At 38.5% G+C, this 12,663-nt stretch overlaps 1 protein-coding gene across 3 annotated transcripts in view; it reads right to left on the bottom strand.

The window, feature by feature from the left end:
- Positions 1 to 12,663, bottom strand: part of NBEAL1 (neurobeachin like 1) — a gene marked incomplete at its 3' end in the record, with an annotated part of 109,227 nt that overhangs the window by 29,753 nt on the left and 66,811 nt on the right. For all 3 annotated transcript variants that reach the window (XM_083371268.1, XM_083371269.1, XM_083371267.1), the window contains 9 exons: positions 11,334 to 11,492; positions 8,445 to 8,604; positions 8,164 to 8,252; positions 5,702 to 6,259; positions 4,758 to 4,933; positions 3,712 to 3,865; positions 2,543 to 2,671; positions 951 to 1,256; positions 722 to 871 (listed from right to left, as the gene is read on the bottom strand). In XM_083371268.1, the coding sequence (XP_083227394.1) occupies positions 722 to 871; positions 951 to 1,256; positions 2,543 to 2,671; positions 3,712 to 3,865; positions 4,758 to 4,933; positions 5,702 to 6,259; positions 8,164 to 8,252; positions 8,445 to 8,604; positions 11,334 to 11,492 (1,881 nt within the window). The remainder of the gene's footprint in view (positions 1 to 721; positions 872 to 950; positions 1,257 to 2,542; positions 2,672 to 3,711; positions 3,866 to 4,757; positions 4,934 to 5,701; positions 6,260 to 8,163; positions 8,253 to 8,444; positions 8,605 to 11,333; positions 11,493 to 12,663) is intronic.

Here is a 12,663-nt window from a genome sequence, read left to right as displayed (position 1 = left end):
AAAATAATAATCCAAATTGCATATAATATGTAGAAGCAAATGTATTTTTTTGAGTCATTAGCCAGATAAAAATATAACTCTGTGCATTACCAGTCCAAAAAAACAAATGTACCCGAGGCAAACTTTTGAATGAAAAATTGATTACAACAGCAGCCAAAAGAGAATTAGTGTTAAGAGTTCTGTCCCTTCACTGTCAAAGATATAATATTGATGAAAGAGAAATGGTTGGCACCACGTCCTACAGAATCCAATCTTAAAATGCAGGCAGTCCTCGACTTACAACAGTTTGTTCAGTGATTGTTCAAAGTTACAATGGCACCAAAAAAAATGACTTATAACTATTTTTCACTCTTATGATTTTTGTAGCATCCCCATGGCCATGTGATTCACATTCAGACGCTTGACAACTGGCTCATATTTATGACAGTTGAAGCATCACAGGGTCATGTGATCATATTTTGCGACCTTCTGACAAGCAAGGTCAATGGGGAAGCCAGATTCACTTAACAACCGTGTTACTAATTTAACAACTGCAGCAACTCACTTAACAAATATGGCAAGAAAAATCAGAAAATGGGGCAAAACCCACTAAACAAATTTCTCATTTAGCAACATAAATTCTGGCGTCAATTGTGGTCGTAAGTTAAGGACTACCTCTATTGCCATCCTCACATGATTTTCTTGCTCAGGCAAACTCCTGAAAAAGTCACCCAGATTTTACCTGAAATTTGAGCTTGCTTTCTCCTCTCTCTCGTTCCCGTTTATGAATGTTGACCATGAGGGCCTCAAAGCAATCCTTCCAATAGAGCGCCATCCGTTCATTGCCATCACTGAAAATGCTCAGCTCGTACTGCTTCATATTAGGGGTAATCTAGTTCATAAAGGATAAGAAGTTTAAAACACACTCCCTTTTTGGGAGAGAAAAAGCATTTTAAGAAATCACAACTTACATATTTATCGATGTAAGCTTGCCATTCATCAGTTCTACAATAGTCCTGGAAGTCCTCAAAAAAGGAAGGGCTTCCATTAGTAGAAGGCAAGGAAGGCAAGTGCAAGTTCATGAACAGAAGGTCATATATTTTGGAAATAAGAGTTCGCACTAGAGGGATCAAGAAGGAGTAAGTTTCAGTCTTTTCTTGGATTGATCTGCTCAGGATGCCTTCCAGTTTTCCCAGCAGATAACAGGATTCCGCTTGGTTCTCCAGTACTTTGGTCTGAAGAAGGGTGTTGAGCTTGGCCGCAGCCATTGCACAAATCTGGAGCAGGGGCAAACAGGAAGAAAAACGACAGTCCACCAATATAAATAACAAGTTACAGGTATGCATCTTCCCCCAAAAGTATTTCAGTTCTCCACTTGCATCTCTTCAAATCTCATACATTTTGGGGTCCTAGGGCAGATTTGAAATTTTGAGAGCACCCTAAAGGGACTATAATGAAATGTTTTTGATGGTGGTTGTAGCCAATCACAAGACACTCATTTACTAGAAGACAGACCACTCACTGCGCTGAAGCCTCTGCAAGGGCATTTCTGTGCTCTAGAGGCATTAATGAAACTTCAGGTATAACTTGAGGCTGATGTTTGTGTTGCAGTTTGTTGGTTCCCATTTGATATCATTGTCCCAAGATAAATTAAGTAGAGCAGGAAGCTTAGCAAGAAGCAAATTATTACATAAGGGAAGAATCCACATTTGCCTTTTCTCTTTATAACTCAAAGCATTGCACACATATTCCTGACTTTCGGTTGGCTCAGGTCTTATTAGTTGTTATTATGATAACCATGTAAGCACAACTCAATAAAATTAGATATATCAAAAGCATTTATTAGTGCAACCAAATTATATATTGATTATTAGCATATGCTCACCATACAATGTATTTATTGTTTGTTTATTTATGTTTATATTCAAGCCTTCTTTCAAGAAGTCTCAGAAATATATACAGCTTCTTCCTGAATCCTTTCAAAGTCTCTCTAAGGAAGTTAGGCTAAAAAAATGACATTCTAAACCAGGGTTGTCAAACTGGCGGCCCACGGGCCAGATGCGTCACACGCAGGCCACGCCCACCCCAACTCTGTAAAGGCAAAAAAACCTTGTGATATGTCACGATACGTCACGTGATATGATCAAGTTTGACACCTGTCTTCTAAACTAATGATAAACTATGATTTATTATGAAGAAAATACTGTGATGAAGCTCGGGTTCACAATTTCTCCAGAGATAGATGGAATTAATATAAAGGACATTTACCATCTGAAACAAATCAGTGGCCTAAACAAAAGAATGGGGCCATGGTTTGTACAATAACATATTCTAGTCAGAGAAAGCAGAAGCTGTTACTTTTTCCCAAATTGTATTTAAACATTCTCATACATTTATACATTGATCAATTACACTTTAAATCCACCCAAGTACCAAAGTTAACTTTTATTGGTGTATTAAGGGGGGGAAAGTAAAGTAAAGATGTTCACACCCCAAATTTGACAGAAAAGAAAATCAAACTTTACCATATTTGTGTACAGAAACCTTCAATAATGGAACACACCTGTAAATTATCTTGTCCAATGAATCCAAGAAGCAGCTGGATCTGTACTTGATACAGCTTCACGTTTTCTAGGCCAGAAGAGTACCAGATTGACAAAGTATCCATGAGGGTCACCAGTTCTTCCAAAAGCTGTGCAAAATCAAATCCAGAATTAAGACAAAAAAAAAGTTCAGAATGTAAACTGAGGAACATTGAATGCATTGCCTAGGACACAAGAAAACATAATGTTCAATTATGTTCTTTTAAAGTTTTTCTATTCTCTCACAATTAAAACTATATAATGATTGATGAAAACTACTATAGAACTAGAATGACCCAAGGTTGATTATTTGACAATGGGAGGATTTGGGTAGATTTTACTCTCATTTATTGATGATCGGAAGAGTTGGAAAATATTTTTTTATGTTAAACCCTTGCTAGGGAAAAGCGATCCTTATTTTTTCCACACCTGGTTAAACGTTTGAAGGTGAAGAGTCACACAGTGTCATAAAGCAGAAGCCAATGTGATAAAGCAGTGAGTGCAGAATTGTTGGGCAGGGACTATCCATAATGGAAAATCATTGGGTGACTTTGGAGTCAATTGCTCCCCCTTACCCCTAAGAAGGAGGCAATGGTAAATCACTTCCAAAAATGTTGCCAAGAAAGCTGCATGGATTTGTCTGAATAATCACAACAAATCAAGACTGACTTGCACAGACAGATCATAACTGACCTAGTCAGGTCTACTTATGGACAACACTGTCACCTAAAAAGGAAGGAGGGGAAAAACTGAGAAAAGAATACTGGTGAAGTAACTCAACTGTTCATTTCACAGATGTTTTGTAAGTAGAAGGCAAATGTCAAGCAGAGAATAGAAATTGCCAAACAGCAACATTTGTTATCACTGTTTGTTAATTTCTTCCTCACAGAATCTTCGATTAAACCTTAAAATATATTTCTTGATTAATCTTCAAGTTTTTAAAACTTACATTTAACAATTAAATTTGGGGAAAAAAATATTCTTAGAGAATTTACCAAATACTCCAACAATATTTGGGGGCAAATCCATGTAGATTTAAATGTAGCTGTTAAAATCCCTTTCTTGTATTTTCAAAGAGGATGAAAATGTATTAAGAAAGGGCACTTGATAACATATTTCCAAAGCTCTTGCTATATAGTTTCATACTGACCTTTTCTGTCCAGAGTCTTGAATTCACAAGACCTTCTGCTTGCAGGAAATCCTGAACAATGAACAAGAGCCGGAAAGCATGTTCAGCATACACCGGGAGGGATTTGGCTTCTCTTGTGTCAGTGACTGCCCACTCCAGCATCTTCTCTAGCAAACTAAGTTAAACAGAAAGAGGTGGCACAAAATAAGCAACTTTTGTGAATGTTACTTACTGATGGAAAGGCAGCAGGAAAACAGAACTAAACCCAATGTTGTTATTATCTAGCGTTGGCCACCGCAACCAAGAAATTATATTCTGTGAAAATAGTCTAGTTATGTTCTCGGATGCTACACAAAGTTATGTTCTATCTTAATTTTCAAATGAATTACTCTGGATTGTCAAACAGAAGAGTTCCCATGAGAAAGTCCCATTGTTTTAAAGGGCTGCTCTTGTTGAACCAAAAAGCCCCTATCTTCCTCTCTTTTTGTACAAGCCTGGACACCTGGCTCTGCCAGTTGCCCTTGGGACCCAACATGGGGGTACCATACTGGAGGTGGCTACTAGAATAATAGCAGACCTCCAACCTCATCCCATCCCTCTGGCTCCTTCCTGGCCCATCTTTTAATTCATATTGCTGTACTTTCATTATGTTTTATTGTTATATTTACATTTTTTATAATTTTTATTCAAGAACCGAACCATTAACTCACATGGTCTGATTTGTCATACTATTGCCATATCATTTTGCACATGGGGATAACCCTAAGAATTATAATACATTGGAAATAGAGCTACCACTGATTTGTGAAATATGTGCCATTTACTTTACTGAATACTGTAAGGACAGACTCAATTTTTTAAAAAAAAGAGGCAACAAAGATACTTTTGAGCAATATGGACAAAATTTTTAGCACCTTTTTCCTTCTCTTTAAAAATTTTACACCATATGTGGTGTTTATACTGTTAATTCAGACCACATTAATTAACATCATTTCTCTTTTCTGCTTTCCATTATGATTTTTTTCTTCCCATAAAACAAATTTTGAAAAAGTAATAATTTGACCTACTTGAGTTTGATCTCATCTGATGGTCGTAGTAATTCATTAGAGATGCCCAATTTGGTCAGTGCAGAAAAAACTTGACCCTTCTCAGTCCAGGCTGCATCATCTGATCTTTCGATGCCTTTCCACATCACACAAAGCAAAATATCTGTCAGAAGCTGAAGGAGATCTTCTTCACATGCCTAGAAAAAAACACGACATGCATTTTAAAAGATTATACTATTTTTGAAAAACATCTTCCTAATTTTACTTATAAAGAGCAGATCAATTCCATTTCATAACAAAGATTCACAGCTTATATTAAAAACTGCTGGTATTACAGATTCTAAAATGACAATAGGCAGCTTTTTTGACTGGTGAGGGCCAGAAAACTATACAATCACATCTGACATTATTTTTTTTAAACAAAGAAAAAGCAACATACTGAAAGGGGCAGCCTAACAATAGGTGCAAAGTGCAAGAAACTAAAAATAAGAAAATAAATCACCCAGAGCAATTTGCATGGACAGTTCTAAGATGCATCTCTCTCATTCATTCATTCCTTTTATTTATTCCTTTCATTCACTCGTTCATTCATATTGATTTGTTGAAAAAATGCACGTCACCCATCTTACACAATGCAACCTTAGATGGCAACCATCAATTAAGCCAGTATAAATAGAATTAAAATTAAAAACCATAATGCTCCAACCAAAGTATTTCTAAAATATTAGGAGAGAAGGGGCTTTATGGCTCTTCCAAGAGATGCACATCTGGAAACTGGCTAACTACTTGTCTGCTTACACTCTCAAGCAGCCCAGATGGAGGTAACAGCCAGACGTGAGAGAGAAGCAGAAGCATCAAGTGCACATTTATGTTACACCGGGGATGTCTCACTGAATTCTTACTGTTTGATGTTATTTTTTTAAAAAATCAGAACAACCCAGCAAGGAGGTGTTTTAGCCATGTACCTCATGAATTTCAAATAAGGAAAGATCAGCAGCGAATACCAGCTCTTCTGCAGCATTTGGTTCTTTGTCAAGCTGTCCAGAAAATGTCTTTGTATTCTCAATAGGAGAAGGGGTGCTGGGCAGACTATCAGCCATCTGGCTCCCACTTTCACCCAGTTCGTAAGAGTCAACACTTGAGAGGTCTAAGCTTAAATGTGAAGGATTCTTCTGCCACAAGTCCTCCTGATCCTCAGGCCTAAATGACATCTCCCCCATGGAAGTATCCTCCATCACTGTCGCAGATTTGCCGTCTTCTAAGCTCCACTGATCACAGGAACCATTAACAGATGCAAAACTGGCACCATCTTCCTCATCAGCCTTGGAAGTACGACACTGTTGATGGTCTTTTGCAGACGCACGCTTGTCATCTCCTTTAGTAGAGTCACTTTTGGTGTCCCTCACCCCATCCCTGACATCAGCATGCTCTTTCAGGAACAGTCGAGACAGTGTCTCCTGCCACCCAAATTGCTGAGAAATCTGTTGTGCTGAATCTTCTTGGGCATGTAGGATTTGCAAAAGCTGCCAAAAACATGGATTCAAATACAATACATTGTAAGAGCTTTGTGTTCTAAGATTGATTTTTGTTTCCTGAATGAAATAAAATAAAATAACTTTCTCAGTTTCTTATACATCTACTTATCCTTCTTTCTGTTAAAGACCTATAAACTAACATTAACTAACTCTTAACATTAACTTAAGAGCCAGGGAAGTGTTAATTGAACATGTACATTGTAAGTACTAAGCTAAATAGAACCATCTTTAGAAAAGCCCTATTTAGATGAATAGGGCATTGATTGTTATTAACTTTACATCAGTTTGGCTAGGCCTCTTGACACGGCTTTTCCCCATATTCCCAGCAGCATGCTTTCTACAGCTTCTAAAGAAAAGGAACTCTAGAAATTAAGGAAAGCGCAATAAAAGGAAGGTGAACCAGGGAAGCTCTGTTGGAGAGGGACTGCTTGGTGGGGGTGGAGGGAGAAGCAAACGTTACCAGTAGGAAGAGCAAAACCATAGAATGCTTTCCACAAAGTTGCTTCCTCTCTCAGAGAGAGAGAGAGAGAGAGAGAGAGAGAGAGAGAGAGAGAGAGAGGGAGGGAGGGAGGGAGGGAGGGAGGGAGGGAGGGAGGGAGGGAGGAAGGAAGGAAGGAAGGAAGGAAGGAAGGAAGGAAGGAAGGAAGGAAGGAAGGAAGGAAGGAAGGGACTCTAGTTGCTAGTATGGCTTTTTCTCCAGCAGCCAAAGCAGAAATGGCCATGGAAGCACAGAGCCCCATGGCCAGATGGGAGGGTGAGGTCTTGCAGCAGGATAATTAGAGACCTGCAAGTTACCAACTTCCCTCAGGCTCCTTCTGGAGGTGAATCAGAATGCTGACAGAAGACTGAGATGGAAGCTGCTTTATGAGGATATGTCCTTAGGAAATAAGTAGAGGAACATTAGGGTACCAGGGTTAGAGGGGCATGAAGAAGAAGTCCAATTATAGGATCCTTTCCATAATTATTTAATTCCTAAACAATGCCCACATTTGTCTTTTCAAAAGTAGTAAATTTAATTTCAGTATGTATTTCTGTATACTGGACGCATAGACATCATAAAAATGAAAGCGCTGAATGCCAAAGATATAAAACCCACAGAGGGCTACTGAAAAATGCTCTTCTCAGATCATGTTCGTTGTGCTGTGAAAAACAGATGAAGGGAACCAGATATTGTCAGCCCTATGAATAGGCCACACCAGAAAAAACAACTGCACAGGAAGACTAAAACTATATTTTATTGACAGAAGATCTGATAATAGAATCATTGCATGCCAGATTGTGCTTTACCTACCATCCCTCTTATATCCCAGTGAATCAGGAGATTCAGTCTGAACTAATCTACTAATCTCAATATTACTTTGTTACCCAGGATTTAAGGACTGATTCAGCCCTCTTTGTTTATATATCAGTGGTTCTTGCCTATTTCCTCAAAGACAGCTCCCTCTCTACAGATATAAAGATAGGGTTAGCATTAAAAATGCAGATCTTACTGCAAGAACTATGAAAACTGTTAATAAAGAAAGAAAGCCAGTGACTGCCAAGGCCTGTCCTGGTTTTGGACAGGAAGAAGAGATCCCATCGATCCCATGTTCTGATAATAGATTTGCAGACTGTCTTCTTATGACTTTGATGGAACTAGCTACCTCACTAACCATTAGATCCTAATTTCTCTCAGGGTGCGCCATCAGCAGGAATATTATTGAAGATAGACATATTACTTAAGGGAGATGGATGTACTTGCATCTTATACTCTGCAGTTACTTCCACAAGAGCAATGGTCTGAAGAGTTCACTAAGCATTTAAGAAATCCCAATCTCCACAATTATTTTCCAGATTATTAACAGGCTGACCCCTATTTAGTATTAATGTGCCCTCCCCACAAGGATACTAACCTTTCGACAGGCAGCCACTCTTACGTTTAGATCTGCTCTGTGAGCCAAGTGCACCACAGCTAAAAAGTCCTTGCAATTCACAACTGGATCTGTAGAGTACAGGAATGGATTACAACAATAAAGAAATTCATTTCTATCAAAATGCCATAAAAGCACAAAAAATACGGCTATCAATATATGTTTGCTATTTTGCTGGCTAAGCACATTTGTGCTATTGGCACAGTTTCCAGCACATATACTGGGCATGTGTTGTGTGGAAAAGCTAATAAACATTTGAGTACCAGCATGCAGAATTTGGTTGAACAGGTTCCTCATAAGAGAAGTGCTAAGTGGAGATTCATTCAGGAGCAGACCCAATCCAGAATAGCCAACTTCTCTGAGTTTCATACGTTGTTTGCTCCGTTCATAAACTTTAGTGCATTTCAGCATCTGCTCTGCAATCTGCAAGGGAAAAAAAATGAACTTCTCAGCAGGGGACAAACTGAAAATTCTGCAGTGCCTATGTAGCTTGTTTACCCCAAGCAAGGCCCACCTGCAGGCAAGACCTCAGTGGAAAAACAGAATTCAAATGGACTTTAACAGAAAAAGCGACTCTATTTTTTTGACTCTCCTTTGTTATTTCCCTGTTGATTTCTGCAAGTTACACTACACAGTACAAAATAATTGTTTCCAAGATTGTAGCCCAAATGATGTCTATGTAGGAAAAGGAATCTGCAAATCACAAAGCTGAATTAGATTGCGTGTGATTTCGCTAGAACATGAGATGCAGGAACACAATCCTCACGCAGAAGCCAGATTAAGCTTTCTTTCCTGACCTCATGGACCTCAGCTATTTAAGACACATTGGCATCTGTCTATCAATCGTCCAAATATCTCCCAGAAGAAAAAGTATTTATTTGTCAATTCCCTAAACTTAAAATAAGGTAATTTGAAAGAGGAGTTATGCCTTGTTCCTTCTTCCAAAAAAATCCATCTTTCTTTTTTTTTTTTTAATTGAAAAGTTTTAACATACAATTTTTCTTTAAAACCCCCCCTCCCCCTCCCTTCACCCTCCCCCCCTACCTCTCCCCCCTCCCCCACCCGACTTCCCAGAGCTAAATACAAGGTATATATATAAAAAACCAATCATAAACAATCATATACTAACAACTATACAGGGAGTGCAGAATTATTAGGCAAGTTGTATTTTTGAGGATTAATTTTATTATTGAACAACAACCATGTTCTCAATGAACCCAAAAAACTCATTAATATCAAAGCTGAATATTTTTGGAAGTAGTTTTTAGTTTGTTTTTAGTTATAGCTATTTTAGGGGGATATCTGTGTGTGCAGGTGACTATTACTGTGCATAATTATTAGGCAACTTAACAAAAAACAAATATATACCCATTTCAATTATTTATTTTTACCAGTGAAACCAATATAACATCTCAACATTCACAAATATACATTTCTGACATTCAAAAACATAACAAAAACAAATCAGTGACCAATATAGCCACCTTTCTTTGCAAGGACACTCAAAAGCCTGCCATCCATGGATTCTGTCAGTGTTTTGATCTGTTCACCATCAACATTGCGTGCAGCAGCAACCACAGCCTCCCAGACACTGTTCAGAGAGGTGTACTGTTTTCCCTCCTTGTAAATCTCACATTTGATGATGGACCACAGGTTCTCAATGGGGTTCAGATCAGGTGAACAAGGAGGCCATGTCATTAGATTTCCTTCTTTTATACCCTTTCTTGCCAGCCACGCTGTGGAGTACTTGGACGCGTGTGATGGAGCATTGTCCTGCATGAAAATCATGTTTTTCTTGAAGGATGCAGACTTCTTCCTGTACCACTGCTTGAAGAAGGTGTCTTCCAGAAACTGGCAGTAGGACTGGGAGTTGAGCTTGACTCCATCCTCAACCCGAAAAGGCCCCACAAGCTCATCTTTGATGATACCAGCCCAAACCAGTATTCCACCTCCACCTTGCTGGCGTCTGAGTCGGACTGGAGCTCTCTGCCCTTTACCAATCCAGCCACGGGCCCATCCATCTGGCCCATCAAGACTCACTCTCATTTCATCAGTCCATAAAACCTTAGAAAAATCAGTCTTGAGATATTTCTTGGCCCAGTCTTGACGTTTCAGCTTGTGTGTCTTGTTCAGTGGTGGTCGTCTTTCAGCCTTTCTTACCTTGGCCATGTCTCTGAGTATTGCACACCTTGTGCTTTTGGGCACTCCAGTGATGTTGCAGCTCTGAAATATGGCCAAACTGGTGGCAAGTGGCATCTTGGCAGCTGCACGCTTGACTTTTCTCAGTTCATGGGCAGTTATTTTGCGCCTTGGTTTCTCCACACGCTTCTTGCGACCCTGTTGACTATTTTGAATGAAACGCTTGATTGTTCGATGATCACGCTTCAGAAGCTTTGCAATTTTAAGAGTGCTGCATCCCTCTGCAAGATATCTCACTATTTTTGACTTTTCTGAGCCTGTCAAGTCCTTCTTTTGACCCATTTTGCCAAAGGAAAGGAAGTTGCCTAATAATTATGCACACCTGATACAGGGTGTTGATGTCATTAGACCACACCCCTTCTCATTACAGAGATGCACATCACCTAATATGCTTAATTGGTAGTAGGCTTTCGAGCCTATACAGCTTGGAGTAAGACAACATGCATAAAGAGGATGATGTGGTCAAAATACTCATTTGCCTAATAATTCTGCACTCCCTGTAAACTCTAAAATCCATCACTCTCTAGCTTATATAGGATAAAACAAGCCTTAGTAATATTAAATATATATAAAGAAACTAAAAGAAAAAAAGAAAAAAAGAAAGAAGACTTATTCAAATGCTACATAAAACTTCTTAACCCTATACTTGTTCTGGATAAACTCAATCCATTTTCTCCATTCCATAATATAGCGTTCTTGCGAGTGATCTTTCAAATAGGCCGAAATCTTCGCCATCTCAGCCAGGTCGGAAACCTTTAAAGTCCACTCTTCTATAGACGGCAATTCCTCTTTCTTCCAATACTGGCCTATCAAGAGTCTTGCTGCCGTAATTAAATTCAACATCAACTTAGTGTCCACAACTGTAGCATCTGTAATTATTCCCATATAAAATCCACAACCTTGCTAATACTCTCAATCAATCACTTTAGGAGAAATGTAAAAAAAAATATTACCTTGAACACAAGTTCTCGTAGCCTATCAGAATACCTCTGATTCAGTAGAAGAGCATAAAGGATGTCTGCATTTCCTGGCTCAAAAAGCAATAAGAAAAGCTGATCTCGGGTTGGGCAGGTGTTAAGCAGGTTGAAGAGCATATCTAGAATCCCACAGAGCTTGGAGGGAAAAAGAGGGGGAAAAGGGCACACAGAGATGATCATCTATGAATCTAGAATGCAAAGTCATTGCCGACATTCAATATCATTCAAACAACATGAGTCACCAGTGACTTATCTGAAATATAGGTATGCTTGAAAATGCAAACAGCAACAACTCCTGTTAAAGAGTTGCCCCAGTTATTCAGACAAGGGTCATTTTTTCAGCTTATTCAGAATATAACTGAACTTTGAAGTTCATCTGCATAGATACTTGCATAGATACTAGCAGAGATAAAGAGATCTGCAAGAACAAGAGTCAAGAGAAATACATGGCTGCTCAAATAATTTTAAACAGTACCAGGAAAAAATGATGGATTTTGTTAACATTTGGGGAGCCTCACATAACCTCATAGTCTTCCTAACAATGCTTTCTATGAACATTTTTATTCTGTTCTAATCTATTACATTATTATCTGGAAAGGCTTATCAGAGCAGCTTTTAAATCAATCAATCAATAAAAAGAAAATACCTCTCCTTAGGTTTACAGCCTAAAAACTGCAGCACAAAAGAAAAAGTGATGGAGAAAAGGGGACACACACGCACACACAAATCAACTTATTCTTGCAAGTTTCTAATAACCATCTGGCATATAAGAAATGGGCTACTGAAATCTTAGTGAACTTCCACAAAATAAGCAGATTATGCAACCTTCCACAAAATGACTATAATACACCCAGTAAACTGATGATGATACAGGATAGATTTTTGGCTGGGAGTGTCCCTATATTTGACCACTCCAGCTACAGCATGACATCCTCACCAAGAGAAGACAATCTTACTGCTTCTCCCGACAGGGCAATTTCTGTGAAGGGAAAGGAAAGATCCAGACTAGACACAGCAGCCATAGATCTAGTTTGTGGAGATAGTAAGTAATTTGTTAATAAATGTTGGTTAAGAGGTGATCTCAGTCTAATTCTTAAAATTACTGTATGAAAAGAACAACAGAACTCTGGATGCCCAGTCAAGATGAGCTTTGGATCAACAATTAAAAGCTTATGGACAGCAAAAACTACACATTCACTATGTTATGTGCTGCAGTATTTATTTATTTAAAACATTTTTATAGTATACCAAACTCTGGGTGGCTCCAAAGCAATAGCTAAAATAGCCTCATTATACAATTAATATA

This window comes from Vipera ursinii (assembly GCF_947247035.1).
Source record: "Vipera ursinii genome assembly, chromosome: 1".
Lineage (NCBI taxonomy): Eukaryota > Metazoa > Chordata > Lepidosauria > Squamata > Viperidae > Vipera > Vipera ursinii.
The sequence above is the reverse complement of the archived record's forward strand: the minus strand, read 5'-3'. Positions and strand labels throughout refer to the sequence as shown.